Raw genomic sequence first — 22,604 nt, 5'->3', positions numbered from 1 at the left:
TACTTTTGTGCATTTCAAATTTTCCATTAAAAAAAATTTCAAATTCAAAACAAATCACTTAACAACCATTTACTGAAAACCTCCTGCGATAAACTGTATTATTGTTTCTAATTATTCACTGGACCCTTCCCTTCTTTAAAAGGATTACACAGCCCTCATCATCATGTGACTCGCAATGCCACCTGTGGAAAGACTAAACATCCCTGGCCCACAATGAGCTTGACCGTATGACTTGCTCTGGCCAATGGTATGGGAGCCGATGTGATGTACACAACTGAGTGGAAGCTTCAAAAGCCACTGCGTGTTTGCATTAGTCTTCTTGCTCTTTCCCTCCACCGCGATAATGACATATCCCAGACAAGGGCTGCTCCTTCAGCCAGGGTTCCAAACCTAGACTCACGAAGCAATGCTGCAGCCAGTCCACAGCTGCCATCATGTAATGTGCACAAGAAATAAACCAGTTTTATAAGCCACTGAAATTTGAAGGAGCTGCTATGGCAGCATAACCTAGCAAAAGCTGGCTGCCATGGGCTAGGTACAAAGAATATTGAAATAATAGGCTGGTATACACGAAAAAACAAGGTGTTGGAAAAGACGCCAGAATTTAACAATGGTTACCTTTGGGCACAGGGGCTAAGAACTAGTGGGAGTATCACCAAAGAGAGAGATTTTTAATTTTATACCATTATATACTGCTTGAGTTTTCTTTATATATATATATATATATATATATATATACACACACATGCACACAGACACTTTTTTTTTTTTTAATCTGAACAGCATTATCTGGGTAGTTGGCCCATTTTGGCCATTTTTTCTTCTTTATACTTTCTGGCATTAAAAAAGAATAAAAATACTAAAACAAATAGGATCGTTCCCTCAGTATCCATGGAGGGTTGGCTCCAGGACCCCGGAGGATACCAAACTCCGAGGACAGTGAAGTCCTTTACGTAAAGCGGTATAGTATCTGCAGATAATCTGTGCACACCCTCCTGTGCACTTTAAATCATCCCTGGATCACTTACAATACCTAATCAATGTAAATGGCATGCAAAGAGTTGTTATTCTGTATTGCTTAGGGAATGATGAGAAAAATGTCTTTTTTTTTTTTTTTTTCCGATCCGCATTTGGTTGAATCCATGGATGTGTAACCCACGGATACAGAGGGCCAACTGTAGTAATTACAACTATCATCCTCAAAAAAAAAAAAAATTTCCAATCAAACCTGTTGATTCCAACTCAGACTGACCCTAAAGGACAGAGTAGAACTAACCCTAGGGTTTCCCTGATGGCACAGTGGTTAAGTGCTACGGCTGCTAACCAAAAGCTTGGCAATTCAAATCCATCAGCCGCTCCTTGGAAACCCTATGGGGCAGTTCTACTCTGTCCTATAAGGTCACTATCAGTCAGAATCGACTCCACAGGAACTCTTTTTGTTTTAAGGTTCACGGAAGCAGACTGCTACATCCTTCCCCGTCAGAGCAGCTGGTGAGTTGGAACTGCCGACTTTTCAGTTAGCAGCCAAGTGCTTTAACCACTGTGCCAGCAGATAAGTTGACAATTTAGCTTTAAAGAAAGTCTCTCCCCAAAAAACCTTCTATGTTAATTTTTTTTTAAGAGAAAGACTAAATGCAAAAAAAAAAAAAGGAAAGAAATTTCTTTAGGAGTATGACATGCACAATTCCATGAATTCGCTCACCTCCAGGTTTCACAAAACAAATACAGTTTTCTATACCGCTGACCTCAAAAGGACATTCTCTCAGTTTCATTATTTTAGTGTGCCAGTTAAACTGGTAGACGCTTGTACTAGGCACTAGGTTCCATGAACAAGCCTCAACCCGTACTACAGGCCAGTACTACTCCATTAAGTTAACACCCATCTGGGGTAAAAATAGAAAGAAGAGTTGTAAGAAGAAAAAAAAAAAAGGAGGGGGAGCAGAATTCGAACCATGGCTCTTGCAGTGAAATTAAGCAACCCCTTGAATGATTTTGGAAATCAAGTTGGTAGAATAACACTTTACTACATGGACATGTTTCCACCTAAATCTGAGCAATACCTGAACATAGCAGGAACTTGCAACATGATTAGGAACATGTCTGTACTTTTCATCCTAGGATCTCAAAACACTTTACATTTATTTAACCCTTGTATCACCCAAGAGGTAGACACACAACATTATAGCCACCCAACTGACCACTATGAAATATTTAAATATCCCTTTGGTATGAGTCGGAATTGACTTGACAGCAATGGGTTACCAGTCTTCAGCAGTACTTGCCCTGAAAAGGTCTTGCCTAAGCAGCCGATAAAACAGGAAATAAGCTGACGGTGCATGTGCCACCGACAATCTCTGAAAAGATCAGACCTTCACCCACAAGAACCACTTCCTCCGGGTAAACCACACAGACTGTACTGGGCAAACCACAACGTATCAGCTTGTGTCTGGAAAACAGGCAGACAACCCATTTAAAACCTATGGAAGGACACGTACAAGCACCTTCACAGGATTTCCTATGTGTACTTAAGTCTATTTTGGGGATTTGTTACTCTTCTGGAAAAGACACAGCCACCTCCTGCATTACATGATTAACTTCTGGTATAACTGCTTCACATAGCTGATAAAATCTCCTGTTTTTCTACAACAGATTAATCTACAGTTTCTGAATCCATGGAAGACCTACAAAATCCTCTTTGATCTCAAATGTGTGAACCTAAAAATGAACATTCAAATGTAATATCTGACCAAAGCTATAGTCTCTAAGCCAAAGATGTCAATGATTACAAAAGGGTTTATAACTTCAAAAGAAAAACCAGTGCGGTAAGTGGCTAACTAATTGGAAGCATTCATTAGTCCAGGTTCTCCTACATATTTCCAATTTCTGTGTGAACTGTTACTCACAGTCCCAAGACAGAACATCTAATCTTTCATTGGCCATTAGATTTGCTTGTCTCTCAACACTGGGAAGCCACCCAGGTCTATCATGTGACTATGACCTCAAAATCCAGGACTAGGCATTTAAATTAGTAAAAGATCCTGTTTTGGTACGAATCTCAACTGTCCGCTGCACTGCTGCATACTAATTCAATGAAGTAAACTTGATTTATTTTCCTTTTACTAACAGTCCAGAATATACGCCTATGTAGTTTAGACACAGCCTCTGACCTTCAGCACCATCGTGCATTACCTCTGACCTTCAGCACCATCGTGCATTACCTCTGCAGAATCAAAAAGCCGAAAATGATTCCAGGCACTAGTTTCACAGGCTTGTCTTCGACTTTAACAACTTCCTTCACGTCTGGCTGTTTTGGTGCTCTAGAGCTCTACGCTGAAAAAATAAAATCCCCTAAATGTGGCAGGTCTCTAAAATTTTAAAATCTGAGGAAACAAAATTACTAGCAAAAGAGTGACAACATCTATTTCAATAATATTACAATAAAGTAGTATCAATAAAAAAGGCCTTACTGACAAAATATTTAAGAATTCTATAATCTTACATATTTGATAATAATTTAAATATTGACTTTTTCTGTTACTGTCTTTTGTTATGTTAGTAACCATTCTCGCAAATAAAGTGTCAAGAATGTAAAATGTTATTTCGATTTTAACAAGTGCTTTTTTCTGGAAGAAATACTTCCAAGAATGACAGGTATATTTCTTTTCACTAACATGGAGAAATAGCAGGAAACCAAAAATAAGGCAAAATTTAATAAACAAAATAATGGTTAAAAAGTAACATACAATTTAAGGTAAGACAGACTGAAAAACTATTACCAAAAAAAAAAGAGTAACAACTTCCAGAAGCGTCTCCCCATATTGCAACAGACACATTACTCTAAACCTACGATCACATCTCTTTGCTCAGTTCCAAGTTCAGAGATGTTTTATCTTCACTTCTGATTGATTTTCAATCAACAGTGGCTTCTGACACTTAGCATTTCTGTACCCTATTTTTATCCTGGGTAGCGCGAATGGTGAAGCCCTTGACTACTAACCCAAAGGTTGGAGGTTCTAATCCACCCAGAGTTGCCTAGAAGACAGGCCTGGTGATCTGCTTCTGGAAGGTCACAGTCTCGAAAACCCTGTGCAGCAATTCCACTCTGCACACATGGGGCTGCCACGCATTGGGAGGGCAACTGGTAACAACAACAACAAACTCATTTTTCACTTACTTGAAAGAGCCATTTTGTAAAGAAGCCTTTTATAACATGAGTTATAACGTGAGTTAATTAGTCAATTCAGTAATTATGTTGTTCGTATAAGTTTACATATTGTTTTATTGGATTGTGACATCTCCCATACCCATTCTAAAAACTGTCTAAAATAAAAGTGAATTAAAATGATCTTGAGAATCTCTTTACCCATCATCTTGGGCCATGCCTACAGAAAACTGAAGATCTCCTGCATCACAGTAAAGTTGGAACTTGCTGCTCTACGATACTGATGAAGATAAAACACAGAATATCACATATTGCACTAAGAGTACCGAGGGGATAGGAAGACAGATCACATTTTGTATTAGAAGAGCAACTGAGAAAATCTAATAAAATATTAAGAGGGACAGGCTGATTTTTAGACTAGGGATCAACAGAAATCATACAATTTGGCTAAGCAAAAAATAATGGTGGGGGATAACTGTGTGAACCATTTGGAGTCATATCAAACTGGAGAAGAGCAATATTTAGCCTGGTACGACAAGTATACACAAGTAACAGGACAACTTAAAAGTCTGAGCTAAATATCAGGAAAAAACTTTCTGACTACAAGAGCTATCAGATTGTTGTTCAGTCTCCTGAGGAAGTGACGAAAGCTTTATCCCCTAGAGATATTTAAAATTAGAATAGATAAAAAAAAAAAAAAGGTACTAGAAAGTATCCTGTAAGAGAAACAGCCAGCTCTGACTTGGTCAATTTGGGAAGTCACAAAAGCAAAGCAGGACAGACAAATAATATACAGAAAAAGACAATAAGATAAAGTGAATAGAGGACTTCAGAGCCAGAAATCCTAGGTTAAAATTCTGGGTCTATCCTTTCCAATTTTATATCTTGACTTAAGCTCTATAAGCCTCAGGCTCCTATCGTGTAAAGGATGGAAACAGGATGGGCCCTAGCCTGAGTGGAAAACGCTGTCAATGTCAAAGAATTACATTACCATAGAATATTATTACACACATAAGGCTATTTACTCAAAAAGAAGCCCTGGTCGTCAAATGGTTAAGGGCTCTGCTACTAATTACCCAAGGTTGGCCAGGAAGAAGAAAAGACCTGGTGATCTGCTCCTGTAACGACTATAGACTAAAAAACCCTACGGGGCAGTTTTACTCTGTCACGTGGGGTCACTATGAGTCAAAACCGACTTGATCCAACAGCACCTAACAGTAACAACATTTACTCAAAAGAAAACAAAACACAATTTCGCAGATTTTAAAGTTCCAGTTCAAACGGCAATGTTTTGAAGACCCCTAAAAGGGAAAGGAATATTTCTTCAAATAAAGCTTTAAAACAGCATCAAAACCAAGTTTTAACAGATGAGACAGAATGAAATTATGCTTCCCATTCCCGAAAATGTGGCATGGTCGATTTCCAGGAGATGAGCAATTATGTGATAAGACGTATTTCTACTAACTTTGTCTGACAACCATGATGTAAAAGTCCCTCCAGTTAACCCTGAGAGCCATTAAAAAATCCCGTTGTTTCTGTGACTTCTACCAGCTTGGTGGGCAATTCATACTTCCGCAGGGTTTTTAGACAAGGAAGCCAGGTATGTGCACTCAAAGCCTTTCAAAATATTTTCCCTAGAATATCAGTGCTCCACAGACATGCTTCCAGGGCTCCATACACGTCTGCCTTAATTTTCATTTTTTAAATTGAAAATTCAAACTTTGGTTTGAAAAAACTACATGGTAACTTAGAGTTATAGACAACATTCTAACAACTGTAAGCTACTAATGTGATAAGCGGCGCTACCAAGTTAATTCATTTTTGTAAAGATTTCAAATAAAGCTTCTCTTGTCACCTCACTGAATAAACACCTTACAAAAATGCCACTAATCAGGAAGACTACATAGCTCTGTACTTTTAAAAATTTTACCCTGGTGGTGCAGTCATTAAGAGCTCAGCTGCTAACCCAAAGGTCGGTAGTTCAAATCCACCAGCCGCTTCTTGGAAACCCCATGGGGCAGTTCTACCCTGGCCTCTAGTGTCATCGTGAGTCGCAATCAACTCGATGGCAATGGGGTATGCCCCTGTTCCCTCAGACAGAACTGTACCAATGAATGTATTTTTGCATACCTTTTTTTTTTTATGAATTAGAATTTTATACTGAGCAACTACAAGACAAAAATAAAACTGAATAACAAACCTAGCGCTATGGCTTTTTCCCCAAATTCAATTTTGTGTTTATCTATTGACTGACTTTATAAGTAAATGTTACAAATAATTCCATCTTGCAGATGACTCATGCAACCTCGAAATTTTTTTTTTTAATCAAAAGCATTATACAAGCAATTTTTGCAGCAAATGTATCACGAATGAAAATGTTAATTACTAGGTGAGTAAGGTGCACCTGACCCAAGCCATGGTATTTTCAACTGCCTCATATGCATACAAAAGCTGGACAATGAATAAGGAAGGTCGAAGAAGAACTGATGCACTTGAATTTCGGTGTTGCCAAAGAATACTGAGTATACTATGGAGTATCAGAGGAATAAATGATCTGTCTTGGAAGAAGTACAATGAGAATGTTACTCAGAAGGGAGGATGGTGAGACTTTGTCTCACGGACTTTGGACATGTTATCAGGGAGTGACTAGTCCCTAAAGAAGGCCATCATGCCTGGTAGAGGGTCAGCAAAAAAGAGGGAGACGCTCAACAAGATGGACTGACACAGTGGCTGCAACAATGGGCTCAACCATAGCAAGGATTGTCAGGATGGCACAAGACGGGGCAGTGTTTTGTTCTGTTGTACATGGGGTTGCTATAAGCTGGAATTGGCTCGACAGCACCTAACAACAACATGCATATAAAGGCACAGGGTTCCACACTCCCATTAAAAGTTTGATTAAACAAGGTTAAAGTTGAATTCTGTGCTAAGAAAGTACCATTACATCAAAAACCGTGGTTTATTTACAAATCAAAAACAACAAAATCCATAAGCCTAGAAGAGACAAAGGTCCATTTATTTCAAGGAGGTCCCTTACAACAAAATTCTACCTGTACTGTGCCTGAAATATCATTGTTATAGAATCTCTCTTGAAATAATTTATTGAATTCACCCAAAGGGCATTCTCTCCACTCTACCTCTCAGAAGAAATCCCAACTGCTTTACCAGTACCAGTTCCCATCAGAGTCAATACCAACTCATGGCAACCCCACGCATGCTATACCCATTTTCACCCATTGCCGCTGAGTCGAATCCAACTCACAACGACCTATAGGACAGAGTAGAACTGCCCCACAGTTTGCAAGGAGCGCCTGGTGGATTCAAACTGCCAACGTTTTGGTTAGGAGCTGTAGCTCTTAACCACTACGCCACCAGGGTTTCCATGTGTGCTGTAGGTCCCCGAAACTTTCAAAGAAAGACAACTAGGAGGATTGGAAATGATTATGGATTTATTTTAGGACTAAATGCAGCAATCAATGGAGACCCAAAAGCAGCAATCAGACATTTCCGCCACTTTTCAAACGTTTCTTGTAAAAGATGAAAACTATAGTGTTCAGGTCTCACAAAAGTTATAAAGTAAGAGCTGTTCAGATATACTACGTAAAAATAGTAGCTACCATGAACACAATTTAGGTTTTATACCTATGACTATACCTTTAAAAAAAAAAAAAAAAGGAGGGGGGAATAGAAGATAAAGAGAAGGCAGTAAGTGAATGTATTAATTTAACTGCAAAATAATAACAGACTTCTGAGTATCCAAAGTGACCAATCAGAGCCTAAACAGAGCCGAATTCCATCCCAGCCCCAGCACGTTCCTACCACAAGAATAAAACCCTTCTTATCTTGTTCAGCCATGTGTCGCCTGCCACAAACTGCAAAACAGAACAACGCCCAAACCAGCTAGTCTGATTTCAGCTGAGGACAGACAGACTCTGTAGTCAGAAGCACCACAATGAAAGAAGTCTAACGCACACAGCTGGCCTGATGGTTCTGCACACACTACAAAACAAAGCCACACCACATACGGTACTTCAGACTTAAAAGGATCTTTTAAAAGCTACACAGCCACTGTTAATTTACCAACAGCTCTAGAATCAGCAAAATATACAATACACTGGAGTTAGACAGTGAGAAAAGAGGATGAAGTAGGTAGGGCTGAGAGGAAACGAGTGACTATTCTATGCTCATAACTTTGTGAAGGTCCCCCAGCTCAGAAATACTACGAAACCAGTATTTCCAGATTTCACCCCAACATCTGTTCAAGTCAAGGACGACTATTCTCCTCAAGAGCTTGATGTTTACAGGGTAAGATATTTACAGAATAAGAAAGGCTTAAAGAAAATGTAGTGGTCACATAAGAACGTATTTTGTTCAAAAAAAAAGCTCGTATGTTAAAAAAAATAATAATAAACCCCTGAGAAATAGGTATCCATGCTGTCTTAGCAGCGCTTATTAAATAAAGCTGGTTTTAAAAGGGTTTTGTTTTTCCTCCTAAAAATATGTAAAATCAGGCAACACCTGAACCAGTTCAAGGATATTAATACCTAAACTAATCTGCAGGTTAATCTTAGAATACTAACCTTTCGTGCCTAGCACAGTGCCTGGCTTTCAACGATTGCATACTGAATGTCTATACCCCACACCCAAATTATAAAAAGGACACAAATCTCAAGATTATAATTTCTAAAATAATGAAAATATAAAGAAAATCCTGGGAAGCAAAGTTGAAGGTCATTATTTGGATGCTTTTTTTTTTTTTTTTAGGTGATTTACGCGTGGAATAAGCTGGTGGCCCTAAATTCTGTTTCTGTAAAATTAAACACCTCTAGCATCACAATAAAAACTACAAACACATTAGTTCCTAATCAGACTTTTTGTCCACAGGCTCAACAGACCGAGCAAGAATTGAATGAAACAGGAAAACAATTACCCACAGACCCGTGAAAGTGATTTCTCAGAAGCAAAACACCCTGAAAGGAAAAAGAAATGAGGGTAACGAGAAGAAAGCACATTGAATGTGCTCTCAGAAAAATAAAAAATGATTTAACTGAAAATTAAAACCCATTTTAAAGACTATGCAACCAAAGAACGAATATAAATAGTTTAAACATTTAATGGAATCTTCTAGGTGAACATTCACATGACACTGGAAAGCACCAACAGGAAGAGGAAGTCCTTCTGTTTCTGGAGTAGCTGTTATGGTATGATAATGGAATTTGGCCCTTCTAAAAACAACAAATTAGTCTTACAATTGGGTGAAACGCTCCTATTAGGAAATTCTGCAGGACCTCTATTGTTGCACTTTCATCAAAGTGTTTTTAAAAACCTGGCCCTCTAATGCAGTTATCTGATCTATTTTGTGTGTGTGATGTAACAGTTTGAAGGTTGACTTAAAAAAAAAAAAGCTGAAATTTCAGTTCAGAATACAGTGCCATAATTAAATCGAGCATCAAAATGTGGCAAAGGAATAAATGTACTTATATCTCTTCATCTACTATTGAGAAGAGTAACTTAAGACTGATAGAGGGTCTCTTCAACCAGACACCTAGTTCAATTCACCAAACAAAGGTGCAACTTCGCTGGGTACTGTAACAAAGAATTCAACGAACCCACCTGCTGCATTTGTACTACATAAATCACCTAGGGTTTTTACAAGCCCTTAAAGGCAAATGTTTTTTTGGAAAATGAAATACTAAAATATAACAATTAAAATCAAGTCCCATGATTTTCCCTCATTTTTCCCCAGCTCCTTAATGCTGCTTCCAGCCAGAGGCTGTGATTTACTGGCAATTTTAACATTCTGGAAAATTATGAGATAATTAAATATTGTGTAAGTCAATACGTAAGAGAGATCAAATTCATAAATCACCATGCAGCAGGCTCAAGATCAAGTTCACGGATAAAAATTCCTAAAATATAGCAGTGTCTAGAGGATCATGGGACAGGAATCACACTGATGAAGCACCAATACCCAGCTGACTTTAGGCACTGACCTTCACCCAAAATGACCTTCCTCTGGTTCCAAGATGAGTACAGAATACTAAAACCCCTACAAACAGAAAACCACAATCTCGGTTTGACCTACTCCTTCTCTGGGACTCTAGAACAGTTTCTCTCCAGAAAAACGAACATTTCCAAACTCAGTCAGCCGATAACTTGGCAGCAACCCTAGGCTATTCGAACAGCTCCGCAACAACCCCCTCTCCCATGGCTGTCAACTTCTCTGGGCAAAGGCAATGGGCATCGCTGCCTCTCCTGCGGGGGCCGGCCGAGTCTAGAAGGCTAAGCGAAGGAGGAGCTTCATACCAACCTGTCGGTGATAGTAGACTGTGTGCCACTCATTGGGGCCCTTGGCGAGAGGTTCTCCTTTTATCCAACTTGCATTTTACAGTAACACCTCCACCCCACCCCCAATGCTCTGGGATCAGGCCCGACTCCGTAAGGGACACAGAAGTCCAACTCAAAACTCCATTCAGTCATCTAGAACATCCGATTGGAAAGGGTCAAGGAAAGGGGCTATGGGTTGGAGCAAAATCAGTTATCTCCCAAAACAAACCGAGAAAGTCAAGCTCGCCAGAAGGGGCGTTCTAAAGCTAGCGATAAATCCTCAAGAAGGCACAAGGAAAAAACTTCGTCGCAGTGGGAAGTCCGCGCGCCGTGGGGCAGGGGGCCCGGGGAGCCCTCCGGGACCGGGGAGGGATCAGGTCGGGATGGGTGCCGGCTCCTCCTCCGGCTCTCGGGGGCGCAGACCGCCGGCCGCGGCAGCCGGGCCCGCTCGTCTCCGCTCTACCGGGGGCTGCCGGCGGCTCCTGGCTGCAGCCTCGGCAGCGTCTCGGGCCGTCCCGCGCCAGGCTCGCGCCGCTCCATGTCCCCGGGGCGCAGGACCGCTCTCGTCCTCCTCAGCGCCCGCGCCAGGCTCCAGGAGCTGGGACGAGCCGCGCGCGGCTGCTGGGGCGGAGGGGGTCCCGCAGCCAGAGGTGACAGGGGCTCGGCTCTCTCAGCGCCGCGGGCTGCTCCCCATCCCTGTGGGCCCGGTCTCTTCCGCAATCGGCACAGGCGGCGGCGGCTCCTCCCCGACGCTCCGGTAGGCGGTGGTTCCCGCGAGGGGCGGGAGGTTCCCGTCCGGCCCGGCCTGGAAGCGCCAGCCCTGGACGCCCGCGGGCGGAGGCAACGGAGACTCCGCGCAGGGCCCGCTCGCCGGGTCCTGGGGGCCCTCGCGGGAGCGCGCGTGGGGGGCGGGGAGCACGCCGGCCGGGGGGCTGCGCGGCTGAGCGCGGGCGCGCGCGCGGGTTCCGGTTCCGGTTCTGCCTCCCCGGCCCCAGCCCCGTCCAGCGCGAGCTCTCTGTCCCCTCCCCCGCCGACTTTTTTGGCCTCCTCCCCTCTGACTTCGGGAAGCCGGCTCACTCGGGATCCCTCCGCCGCGCTCCGAGCCGTCGCGCTGCCCTCGCCGCCCCGCCAGGTCTGAGATTTCGCGCCGCCCCCGCACGGACGCCTCCGCCGGAGCCTTGTTTGGAGGAACGAAAAAGTAGTTCCACGGGGCGGAGGGAGGTGGGAACCGTCCTGCCCGCGGGAGTCCCACCCACACACCCACCGTCGCCCCCAGCGCTGCAGTCTTGCTGAAGTCTGGCGTGTAGTAACTCAGCTTTAACTACAGATCGCCAAAGAGCACTCCCACAATCCCGGGGACTTAATAGGGGCTCTTTGGAAATACCTCCCACCTTGTCCTAGAAACTTTTATTCTTTGACTGCACCGGTTGCCCTTATTTTCTAAAAGCACGTATAGAATGTTTTTGGCCGATGGACGTGAACTTAGGTCCAGGTGTCTGGACACATCCCTCTCTTCTGAAGGAAAGACAGGTTTTAGTGTTGGGCGCTCACCTGGGGCACCTGCTGGCCTGGCCCCGGAGAGAGGCTGCCGCGCACAAAGCCTGGTTACTAGGGATGGGAGACCAGCGGGCTGGGAGTGTGCATAAGAGATGTAGGACTTGAGGAAAAAGAGGGTTTGGGAGCTGGAGCCTCCTTGAAGCTAGGATTTCTTGGTATAAATATTGCTTTTAGCCTTGGCGAAATCAAATGCATTATTTGCCAAATAGTGCTTTCCACAACGACTTAACAAGCTTGCTGTGGAAAGAAATCGGAGAAGAAAATTAAGCGTATTTATCCAGTAAATTGCATTACAGTTCTCTTTGAAGAGTTCCCAAGTATTTTTTTTTTCTACCGAGTGGAGAAATTTAGATATCCATTTAGTTTTATGATTGAATAATTCAATATTGTGGCAATTTAAGTAATACATACGTGCATATAGTTATTTAATTCTGCTACTAACATCTAAAGTGACTATCCCTTTTATCAGACTTTGGAATTTAAACCTGGTTTGGTGAGTGACTTCAGCCATTTTGTGGAAATCAAGTGGCAAATCAAAACTAATAAACAGTGGATGTGGACAGAGGAAACAATTACCTAACAATGCTGTTTCTAGTCGTTCCGAAACAGTTCATGAAAGGATGGTTACCCCTGAATAGATGCATGAGCTAAGGCTGACGTCAGAACAGGGAGGGGGGGAAAAAGAAAGAAAAGATAAACAGAGTCCAGAGATGACTCTTTACTGCTCGATTTTTTAAGTTCAGTGCACAGCCAGCTAATTCTGTAATGTTTATTTTTGGAAAGAATAGAAGCAGATTACGGTCCCAAGTCATTTTCCTAATGATCAGACCAGGGCACATTGCCACCTGCTGGTATATGCTAGCATGACAATTCTATCCTAAAAACTTAAGTTGCGTATTTTATACATTTAACAGGCATCAGCTCATCCCTCTACAAACAGTGACCAAAATGCAAACTTTAGTCCCAGCTTAATAAATCTTTCTTAAATGTACTGAATATCTTATTTTCCTCTATTCTGATAATTTTTATAGTGTAAGTATCAAATTAATTGGACCAATGACTCATCAAATCATGCACTTTAAAAATGAGTTCCTCTCTTCCCTTCAAGAACGTCTCAATACTTGAGCTTCAGGAATAAAACAAACTGGGAAAGTTTCCTAATTCACCTTCTCTTCCTTGCATACAAAACCTCTTGGCAGGCTGCTTTCAAGATCTTTCCAAACTTAAGCAAAGAAACTTAAGCAGAGAAGGCATTTTGCAGTGGGAAAGCTTCTGAAGACTGTAAGCAAAGGACTTAATTAAACCAGTGGTTATTCATTCCAGAACTATTTTTCTTAAATGATGAAAATCTCTATACACACCCACACAAAGCTCTAATGATTTTATTGAATAAGTACCCTGAAAGCCTCTTTATGGCTGTCCGTAGCTCTCCACTGTTCTAAAGGTTTGATCTATACAGTGCCTTCAGAAGAGTCAAACCAGTGTAGGTAGAACACACCCCTCAGGGTCAAGTAGTCCTTTACATAGAAAAGTGACATTGCTGACCCAATCAAATTGGTGAGCCCAATCTAATGGGCCTTATTCTAAACCACATTCTCATTTCCTCATTCACTATTTCAACATGTTTATTGAGTACCTGCTACGCATCCAGGAGGGCAGTGGTAGTTCAATGGTAGAATTTTCACCTTCCATGCAGGAGACCCAGGTTTGATTCCCAGCCAATGTACCTTATGTGCAGCCACCACCATCTGTCGTTGGAGACCTGCTTGTTACTATGGTGCTGAACAGGTTTCAGTAGAGCTTCCAGATTAAGACTAGGAAGAAAGGCTTGGTGATCTACTTCCAAAAATCAGTCGGTGAAAACCCTATGGATCACAACAATCCAATCCACAACTGATCATGGGGATAACACAGGGTCACAGGGTTGACTATGAAGCTCTTTCCATCACTGTGCATGGGGCCGCCATGAGTGGGGGGCCAACTCGATGGCAGCTAACAACAACATTATGTGTTAACACAGTTCTAGGCAATGGAAGTACAGTTCTGAAGAGAGCCAAAGGTTCTGTCTTCTTCATAGAGCTCATCTGACATCATTTTCAAGGCAACTGCCCAAACAGGTGGCAGAACAAGAAAGAAATCAGATTCTTCTCTCTTTTGGCCAACTGCTTTCTTTATGCAGATTGTAGCCCCCCCCCCCCTTAAGAATAGTAGGAATGGTTGATGACAAACAGCAGACAAGAAGTATTTTACTGATAAGTTGAATGTGAGTCAACATTTCTGCAGGCCAAAGGCATGTTTATTTTTTCTTCCTTTTTACTTCTTGTCAAAACCACAATAAAAACATAAAGGCAGATGCTGAATTGATATAAAGTTGTTTATTTTTTATAAAATTTAGTACAAATGTTATATAGAAATCCTTCTTGGGCAGTATAAGTAATTATTACATAGTAATCCAAGTGCAAAATGAGTACTTCATTTGTCTGACCATACCACAGGTTAATTAGTCCTTCATTTCTCCGTGATGTAAAAACTCAGCATCTTAACTGCTGAGTCATCTTCCTGTCATTTTCTTCTCAGAGAGGCTTCCTCGTAGTTATTATCTACAAAGTCAAATAAAGCTGAAATAAACAATTCCCTTTCCCTTACCAATTATTCAAGTTTCTCATCATTCAAAAAAAATCTATGTACATTCCCACGAGAGTGCCCCAAAACGGCAAGACTGCAAACACCTCACTTCTAACGAATAAGGAAAAAAGAGCTGGTACCAGATTAGGCCTATTCATTTGTTTGGTATGGAACAGGTTGCACTGTGCCAGAATTCAAGAGCCAGCTTTTTTTCATCTTCTTTCTTTTTTTTTTTTTAAAGCTCATGGGCCAAGCCACTTTTTTTACTAGGCTTTTTGCTAAAAATCAGCATTCCCCAGCATCCTATTTTGACCACAGATTTGTTGGAAAGAAGCTCACCAGCACTTTAGGGATACTAAACATAGAAAAAGGAGCACTGGTGGCACAGTGGTTATGCGCTTGGCTGCTAATGGAAAGGTGAGTGGTTCGAACCCACCCGCCGTTTTGCTCCACAGAAGAAAAATGTGGCAGTCTGCTTTTGTGAAGATTTGCAGCCTTGGAAACCCTATGGGGCAGTTCTACTCTGTCCTATAGGGTCGCTAGGAGTCAGAATCGACTTGATGGCAATGAGTTTTGTTTTCTTTTGTTTGATCACAGAAAAAAAAGGAGGTAGAGAAATGGTACCAGATTAAGACTATCAAGGTTATTTTAATGCCCAGCAAAACTCTCTAACCAAATGAAGACCCACTATGCACATACCTTTAAAGTTGCCCTTCCCATCACACAGATGACTTTATGCAGTTCCAGTCATTCCCTCATGCCTGGTTTCTGTGGCCAGTAACAACCACTTTCAAGACCACTCATTAGGTTAGTAAGTGACCCTGAAATTGACTGACACTGCGTACTGACCTTCAGCCTTGACTTCAATCACACCATCCACTTGCTAACCAACTGAGCTAATTACCCACTGGTCTAAATAACAGAGTTAAATAAATAAATGAACAATAAATAAATAAATACTTCATTTTCCCATAAAAGGCCTATGTGAAGGACTACCAATAGTTAAATGCCACATAGTATCTCTCTATGAAATACACCATGGCATATTTCATTCATTCACAACAGGGTTTAAACTGAAGTAGAGTAAACAAGTGACCTGCCCAAACCATCTGGCAAGTAAATAGCAAAATTAGTTTATAACCCAAAAAACCCGTTGCCACTGAGTCGATTCCAACTCGTAGCAACTCTATAGGACACAGCAGAGCTGCCCATAGGGTAAAAAAAACAAACAAGACCTGTTGCCACCGAGTCAATGCTGACTCACAGCAACCCTAAAGGGCAAAGTGGAACTGCCCCATAGGGTTTCCAAGGCATGTCTGGTGAATTCGAACTGCTGACCTTTTGGCCAGCAGCCGCAGCACTTAACTACTACACCACCAGGGTTTCCGCATGGGGTGGATAACCCAGGAATTCTTAATTCCTAACCCCCTGTTCTAAGTTTATATTTTTGCTTCTCCTAGGTGAGATCAGCGACTTTTGCATTAAGAAATATTCGTTTTCCTTCTAAGACTGGCCTTGTCATGATACTTTGTCTGTAGAGAGTGGCACCACTTCAAGAGGAGAAGAAAAAGTAATAAGAGGACTAAAAGGGAATAAATCTGAAAGGAACAACAGCAAAATTAGCCTTATCACCCTGAGGCCGACGCACACGTCTTCTTTGACGTCTTTGGTTCTAGTTTGCAGTATGTACAGCAGCGCTGAAACCTAAGCTGCCATCCCAAGCACAGTGGAACCCACATAGTAAACCCCTATGGGATTTAGGCATAGCCTTTCATGCCTAGGAGATTAATGCACAAAAGCCTTGAGAACTGGCATACAGTTTTCCTGGTTGGGCAGAACGTGTACAAAAGGACTCAGTAAATCTGCCCACCCCACATTCATCTTGCACCCAAAGCCCTAACTATATACTTTTTGTGCAAAAAAAAAAAAAAAAGTTAAAATAGCAGGCCTAAACTGCCATCCTTAAGTTCCAGGTCTGCTTGCAAGGTTGATCCTAGGCCAGCATCTGGGACCTTAAGATTTCAGGACGGTTCCCACCACTAATGATAAGAGTGGTTCACTGGGTCTAAACTATTGGTGCAAAACAATATGGTTTATGCCGAACACCTGCTTTCCTTCTGACAGTGAGTCTGGAATTTTGGTACGTGCCAGGCAGAGGTGCCTCCACAATCAGTTCTAATAAAAACCCTGGTCACTAGGTCTCTAGCAAGCTTCCCTGTTTGGTAACATTTCATACTTGTCACAACTCAGTGATGGAGGAATTAAGCACATTCTGAGCGACTCCACAGGAGAGGACTTTGGAAGCTTGTGCCTGGTTTCCCCTGGACTTTGCCCATGCGGCTTTTCTCTTTGCTGATTTTTCTTTGTTGCACGGCCATTAAGTACAACCATATGCTGAGTCCTTCTAACAAATAACTAAGCCTGGGGGTGGTTTTGGGATGGGGGAGTCAGTAAGTACCCCACTACCACTGCCACAGTTTCACCTCATCCTTCTAGCCCTCTTTGTTTAAGCAGAGGGCAAGTTTGGCTTCCCTGATCCAATGCTCAGAATGCCAAAGCCACGTATCTTCCTGAAAGTCCCTTGCTTTATAGCAAATGGAATGAAGTTATTTAAATTATTTAAATATTACATGGAAAGCAGGAATAAGTATTTGTTGGACTCACTTCTCTAAGGAACAAGGAAAATATTGCACTAATCTTTCTCAACTTCCTTTCTAAGTTGTCTAAATACCAAGCCTCTCAGGCGTAAAAGGGCCTAGGGTCACCATAGACTAACATGTATACAGTGGTGCTCATATAGTTCTGCCTTACAACCATCACTAAGTACTCTCACTTTCTACAACTGTGCCACTGTGGAGGTCAGTGTTTTAATACTGGTATAGGCTTGGTTCAAAGACTGACCACACTGATCAATAAATTTAGCCCTTTTTTGTAACCTAAGTTTGTCATAAGCATGATTCCATGATAGCCATATTTTCAACCTGGTTCCCACGGCTGACTTAACCCAATCCATTGTCTGGAGTTAGCTTTGGCTAGTGAGTCTTGAGACGTCCATTATGTTTTAGCTGCCGCTCCTCACTCCGCCTGCTTCTCCAGGCATGGTACTTCTTGATGCTTTTTCTCCATGCAAAATGCCAGATGCTAAACATGAAACACCAAGACACAGCATACATAGCTACTCCCCCAACCTTCACAAACCACTTAGGCTTGGGCGAGACCATTTCACAGAAAAGGAGGTGAGCTCCTACGCCAATCCGCACTCCTGTGAACAGAGCCACAAAGAGGAGGTCCACCAAGTCTCCAGTGAAACTGTGGTAGTGCCCTGTTTCACGGAGAAACCACCGCATCTGCAGTAAGGGGTTGGTAATCTCACTTCCAAAGAGGACTGCATTGACCTCTGTGCCTGACTCTCCAAGCACCAGGGCCATGATGATGCCCAAGATACTCAGTGTGTGGTGAGCCAGCATCAGGGCACCCTCCGACTGGAAGTAGATGCACCAGCCCAGGTCAAAGATGAAGTAGCCCAAGGTGAGACACAGAACGTGCACCTGGAGAGGTGTATTGGGTGAGCCTGGAACAAACGAAGACAGATGCAAATTGAGTGACTGCATTGTACCACCTTGCGCAGAGATCCTGTGTTGTCTCTCATACCTCTTTGAATCACAGAACACAAAGCAACGCAGGCATATGCTTTTTAACGACAGCCAAACATAAACTAAAATTGAAAACCTTGGTCTTTACCTAACCAAATGATGTTGCAGGCCCCAGGAAATGCTATTCTGACGAATCAGATCTCAATGAGGGATTTAAGGACAGGCAGTTATTTCTGTGTCCTCTCCATGGAACGGCATAAAATCAAGTTATTTTGTTCTTTCAATTAAAACCCTTTGCTGTGTTTTGTTTTGTTTTGAACCAGCTAAAGGTCTGTTTCCAGACTCCTGAGTCATTGTGTCCTGAACGTTAGATTAATTTCTTAGCTTAATGAATTAGATTATCGGACACTGGGAGAAGCCTAGAAATGAGTATTCTTATGCTCAAGAACATAGGCTGCAGGGATCTAAGATGTTCAAATCCATTAAAAAACATTCATATAAAATATAAGGCTTAAAAGTTGTTTCTATCTCAGTTTGACAGTTGTGGGAAAAACTCAGAAGCTCCATATGGGGATCTAAGGAAATTTAAAAAAGCAATCTAAGGAATTTTTTTCTTAAATCACATTCCAGGGTACAATTTTTATGTACTAAGGAAGTAACACTTGTATATCTAGCAGTTTAAAAATTAATATAGTTACTCAAAATAATGAGGCACTGGTTAAATAAATGATGATAAATTTAATAAAATATAATATTATATAACAATTAAAAGATAGCTAAGCACTCAGCTGCTAACTAAAAGGCTGGCAATTCAAACCTACCCAGGGGCTCCGCAGGAGAAAGTCCTGGCAATCTGCTCCCATAAAGATTACAGTAAAGAAAACTCTATGGGGCAGGTCTACTCTGTCACCTGGGGCCACTCTAAGTCGGTATTAACTCAGTGGTACACAGCAACAACAACAACAACAACATTCACAGCCATGGAAAGGATGCCCATTGAGCATACAATTCGGTAAAATTGTAGGTTACCAAAAAGTACGTATATTATAGTTCCAACCTTTCAGTTAGCAGCTGAGCGCTTAACCATCTGTACCACCCGGGGACTCCTCCACCCTTCTAAGACTAATTCCCAAGGAAAAATTCCATTAAGATCTTCCACGTACCTGGGTGGGTAAAAGGCCAAGGGCCATCAATGAAGCCAATATAAGCCGAGAGACCTATAGAGAGGACTCCATGGGTGAATGTAACCAGCCGGCAGCTCCACTCATAGCTTCGGTGCTTATTCAGGCGGCAGAAGGAAATGTAGAGAGAGAGCCAGCCACCCAGGCTGCACAGCACCTGCAGACACAGAGCTAATGCCATCCTATGATGAAAAGACCAAAACCAGAAAAACAAAGGATGTACCCTAAGAAAACAGCAGTGGGTTGTTTCGTGTCTACGTCTTCATTTCTACTAGAGAAGAGCACAAACATACAGCCTTCACTGAAACAGTCTTCCTTATCTGCAAAGCCAAGAATCTTCTGCTTAAATATGGCTCTATTCCTGCATCCATGTTCCTTGCAGATAACATGTCAAGTAGAGAAGGCTGTAAACTGCAAACCAGGAACCACACTGATTGGTAGACTAACATAACGTGCTGTTATGATGAGTAAATGTCAGTAATAACCCTCCAGTGTTGACTGATCTAGGACAATAATACCACCGCTTGTGGGCTCTGACACAGGTCACATGGCACATGGCAGTCTATTGTGGTCTTAAGGAAAGATGTCACTTTGAAAACTATGGTGCACCTGACCCAAGCTATGATATTTTCAATCACCTCATATGCATGAGAAAGCTGGACAATGAATAAGGAAGACCAAAGAAGAGTTGATGCATTTGAGTTATGGTGTTGGCAAAAAATACTGAATGGACTGCCAGAAGAATGAACAAGTCTGTCTTGGGAAAAGTATAATCAGAACACTCCTTAGAAGCGACGATGATGAGACCTCATCTCAGGGACTTTGGACATGTTACTAGGAGAGACCAGTACCTGGAGAAGGACATAATGTGTGGTAAAGTAGAGGGTCAGTGAAAGACAGGAAGATCCTCAATGAGATGGACGGACACAGTGGCTGTAACAACGGTCTCAAACACAGCAACAACTGTGAGGATGGCACAGGACCACGCAGGGTTTCATTCTATTGTACACAGGGTGACTATGAGTCAGAACTGACTCAATGGCACCTAACAACACTCAGCTGAGGTTTGGATTTGGGTCATAGGTTTATTAGTCAAAATCAAAACACGGGATAAACCTAAATACAGAAGTAAACAAAGATTCCAGGCATCTTGGAAGGGGAAAAAAAAAAAAAATCCAAGTTCTATTCAGTTCTCAAACCCAATTCAAAGATTTACCAAGGGGGAAGCAGAAGAATTTTGAGGTATAAGAGGGGTGTTTTGTTGAGATACAGAAATGTCTTTAAGGCATTCATTTAGTTAAAAATGAAACCAAGTCAGAAAGCTACACTTTGGAATTTTTACTGGTTGACAAACATATCAGGACAAGAATAATTGTAAAAGAATCAATCTAGCATGCAAGACTAAAATCTAAAAATGACCAAGGCATTGTTATTAATAGTCATTAGCTTCTCTATTAAAAGTACATATTAAAAAATTGAAAACATTTCAGATATCTGTCTCATCTCAGCAGGAATTTTCTGCATAGCCACACTTTGCTTAAACCTACTCTGACGAACGAAACAGTATCTGGGGACCCTGAGGTCTCAATATGCAAGCCATTCCCAAGAATGCCATTCTGAGGAGGTGTTATGAAGATCCAGTTCTGTATAACTTTGAGCCGAAATCAGATTTCTACTAAAAAAAAAAAAGTAGGTGTCAATCATAGACCTCAGTTTTAATGTCTCTGCCTCTTAACTATCCATAAGAGTGTGGACAAGTCACTTTAGTCCCTGAAGCTTCGGTTTAAAAAAAAAAAAGGAGAGAGGATTGAAGAATTCTATGGTTAGGTCCACTTCTGACACTGAGTTCTGAGACAGATTTTGTAAAACATCTAGACCAATCTTCAAAGCAAGGGCCAGAAATGCAAAGTAACCGAGAAACAAACCGAGAAACAAAAGAACCGTCTTCCCCTGTTTCCTTTTAAAGGCCAAGGCCGCCGGCCAGTAATGCGGATCAGCTCATCTGGATACACCGATTAGCGTTTTTAGAGTACTTGTCTTTGAATCCTAATTCCCTGGCAGTACAGAAGAAACCGTTACCCACTTACAAACACCTAAATAAAAGATATCTCTAAATGACAGATATAATTCTGTGACCTTGGGAAAACCAATCCAACTCTGGGTGTCGACCTTCTCTTGTGTAAAAGAAAAGAAGGGTATTTAGATTGTCATTCCGGCTCAAAATCCCAAGGCTCCTCTCCTCGCTTCTCCCGTTCCTGGTCCAGATTTGGGAGGAGGGGCACTGGGCGGGCCCACCTGGCTCTTGGCCCGGGAGCAGACAGCTGGCAGCGAGCAGCCACCCTGGGCGCCTCGTAGGTACCACGGCCGCATCTCCACTAGGTCGTGCCTTACAGACTGTCGGCCACGCCCGGCTCCGGAGCACCAGAGCCAGACCGTTATCCCGGCATCCGGCCGGACGCCTGGAGCCTGGAGCGGAAAGGACTCCGGCGCCCAAAGGCAGGAGGATGCCCCTTCCCCTTCTGAGGCCAGGCCAGACCATCTCCCCGCCTCCTGCCCCACCAGTGAGCCCGGCAGGGCCGGGACACCCGCGATTGGGGGGCGAGCCCGGCGCCCACCACCCCCCGCTCCCCCTCTCCCCCGCGGGAGCCGGCCGGGCCGGGCGGATCGCGCTGCGCTCTTACCTGGCTTAGCGCTCCAAGGAGCCCCGGGACCCCGGCGCCCGGAGCTCAGGGCCCGGATCCCGAGAACAGGAAGCAGCGGAAAGAGGGGAGAGGAAAAGGAGGTGGCGGCGTAGGAGGAGGAGCTGGGGGTCTGGGGGCACCTGGTGGCTGGGAGGACGGAGCGCAGAGCCGGAGCGCAGCATGGGACGCTCAGAAAGCGAGCTGCAGGGTCCTCCTTCTGCGCGCAAGAGGGGGCGGGGATGTGGCGGTAGGAGGGAGAGCGGAGGGCGATCTAGTCGTGACGTGAGACCTGTGGGCTGATGTTCTTGTTTGTTGTCTGTCCGGTTGGCTTATTATCCATCCCCGCCCCCAGGATGCAGCAGCCATTTATTGAGCACCTACTGCGTGCCAGCACCACTACAAGGCACTGTGGCAGATGTTAAAGACAGTCCTTGCCCTCCTGTTTGCAATCTAAGTAGGAAACAAGCACACACACAGC

General features: G+C 42.9%; 2 protein-coding genes across 4 annotated transcripts in view; both read right to left on the bottom strand.

Moving 5' to 3' along the window:
• The window catches only part of ARHGEF12 (Rho guanine nucleotide exchange factor 12), a 169,894-nt gene extending 159,346 nt beyond the window's left edge, over positions 1 to 10,548 (bottom strand). For both annotated transcript variants that reach the window (XM_049857588.1, XM_049857589.1), the window contains exon 1: positions 10,473 to 10,548. In XM_049857588.1, coding sequence (XP_049713545.1) covers positions 10,473 to 10,504 — 32 coding nt within the window. In that variant the 5' untranslated portion in view covers positions 10,505 to 10,548. The remainder of the gene's footprint in view (positions 1 to 10,472) is intronic.
• Positions 10,549 to 14,465: 3,917 nt separating this feature from the next.
• TLCD5 (TLC domain containing 5) lies at positions 14,466 to 22,274 on the bottom strand. Of its 2 annotated transcripts, none has more exons than XM_049857499.1 (3): positions 22,127 to 22,274; positions 19,428 to 19,627; positions 14,466 to 18,242 (listed from the first exon to the last, which is right to left on the bottom strand). In XM_049857499.1, the coding sequence occupies exons 2-3, from the start codon at positions 19,624 to 19,626 to the stop codon at positions 17,704 to 17,706; spliced, it is 738 nt and encodes a 245-aa protein (XP_049713456.1). In that variant the 5' UTR covers position 19,627; positions 22,127 to 22,274; the 3' UTR covers positions 14,466 to 17,703. The 2 variants fall into 2 exon arrangements, with proteins under 2 accessions (XP_049713456.1, XP_049713457.1); XM_049857500.1 differs by having other exon boundaries at positions 19,428 to 19,602; positions 22,127 to 22,154.
• Positions 22,275 to 22,604: the final 330 nt, after the last annotated feature.

The sequence above is a fragment of the Elephas maximus genome, chromosome 17 (assembly GCF_024166365.1).
Source record: "Elephas maximus indicus isolate mEleMax1 chromosome 17, mEleMax1 primary haplotype, whole genome shotgun sequence".
Lineage (NCBI taxonomy): Eukaryota > Metazoa > Chordata > Mammalia > Proboscidea > Elephantidae > Elephas > Elephas maximus.
Note: the sequence above shows the minus strand (reverse complement) of the source record. Positions and strands in the feature narration are given on the sequence as shown.

Excerpts from the sequence above, each read along its gene's own strand:
- TLCD5 (XM_049857499.1), bottom strand. The coding sequence starts at position 19,626 with ATGGCATTAGCTCTGTGTCTGCAGGTGCTGTGCAGCCTGGGTGGCTGG. Across the intron at positions 18,243-19,427 it reads TTGGCCTTTTACCCACCCAG|GCTCACCCAATACACCTCTC; the intron begins GTACGTGGAAGA and ends CGTTTGTTCCAG.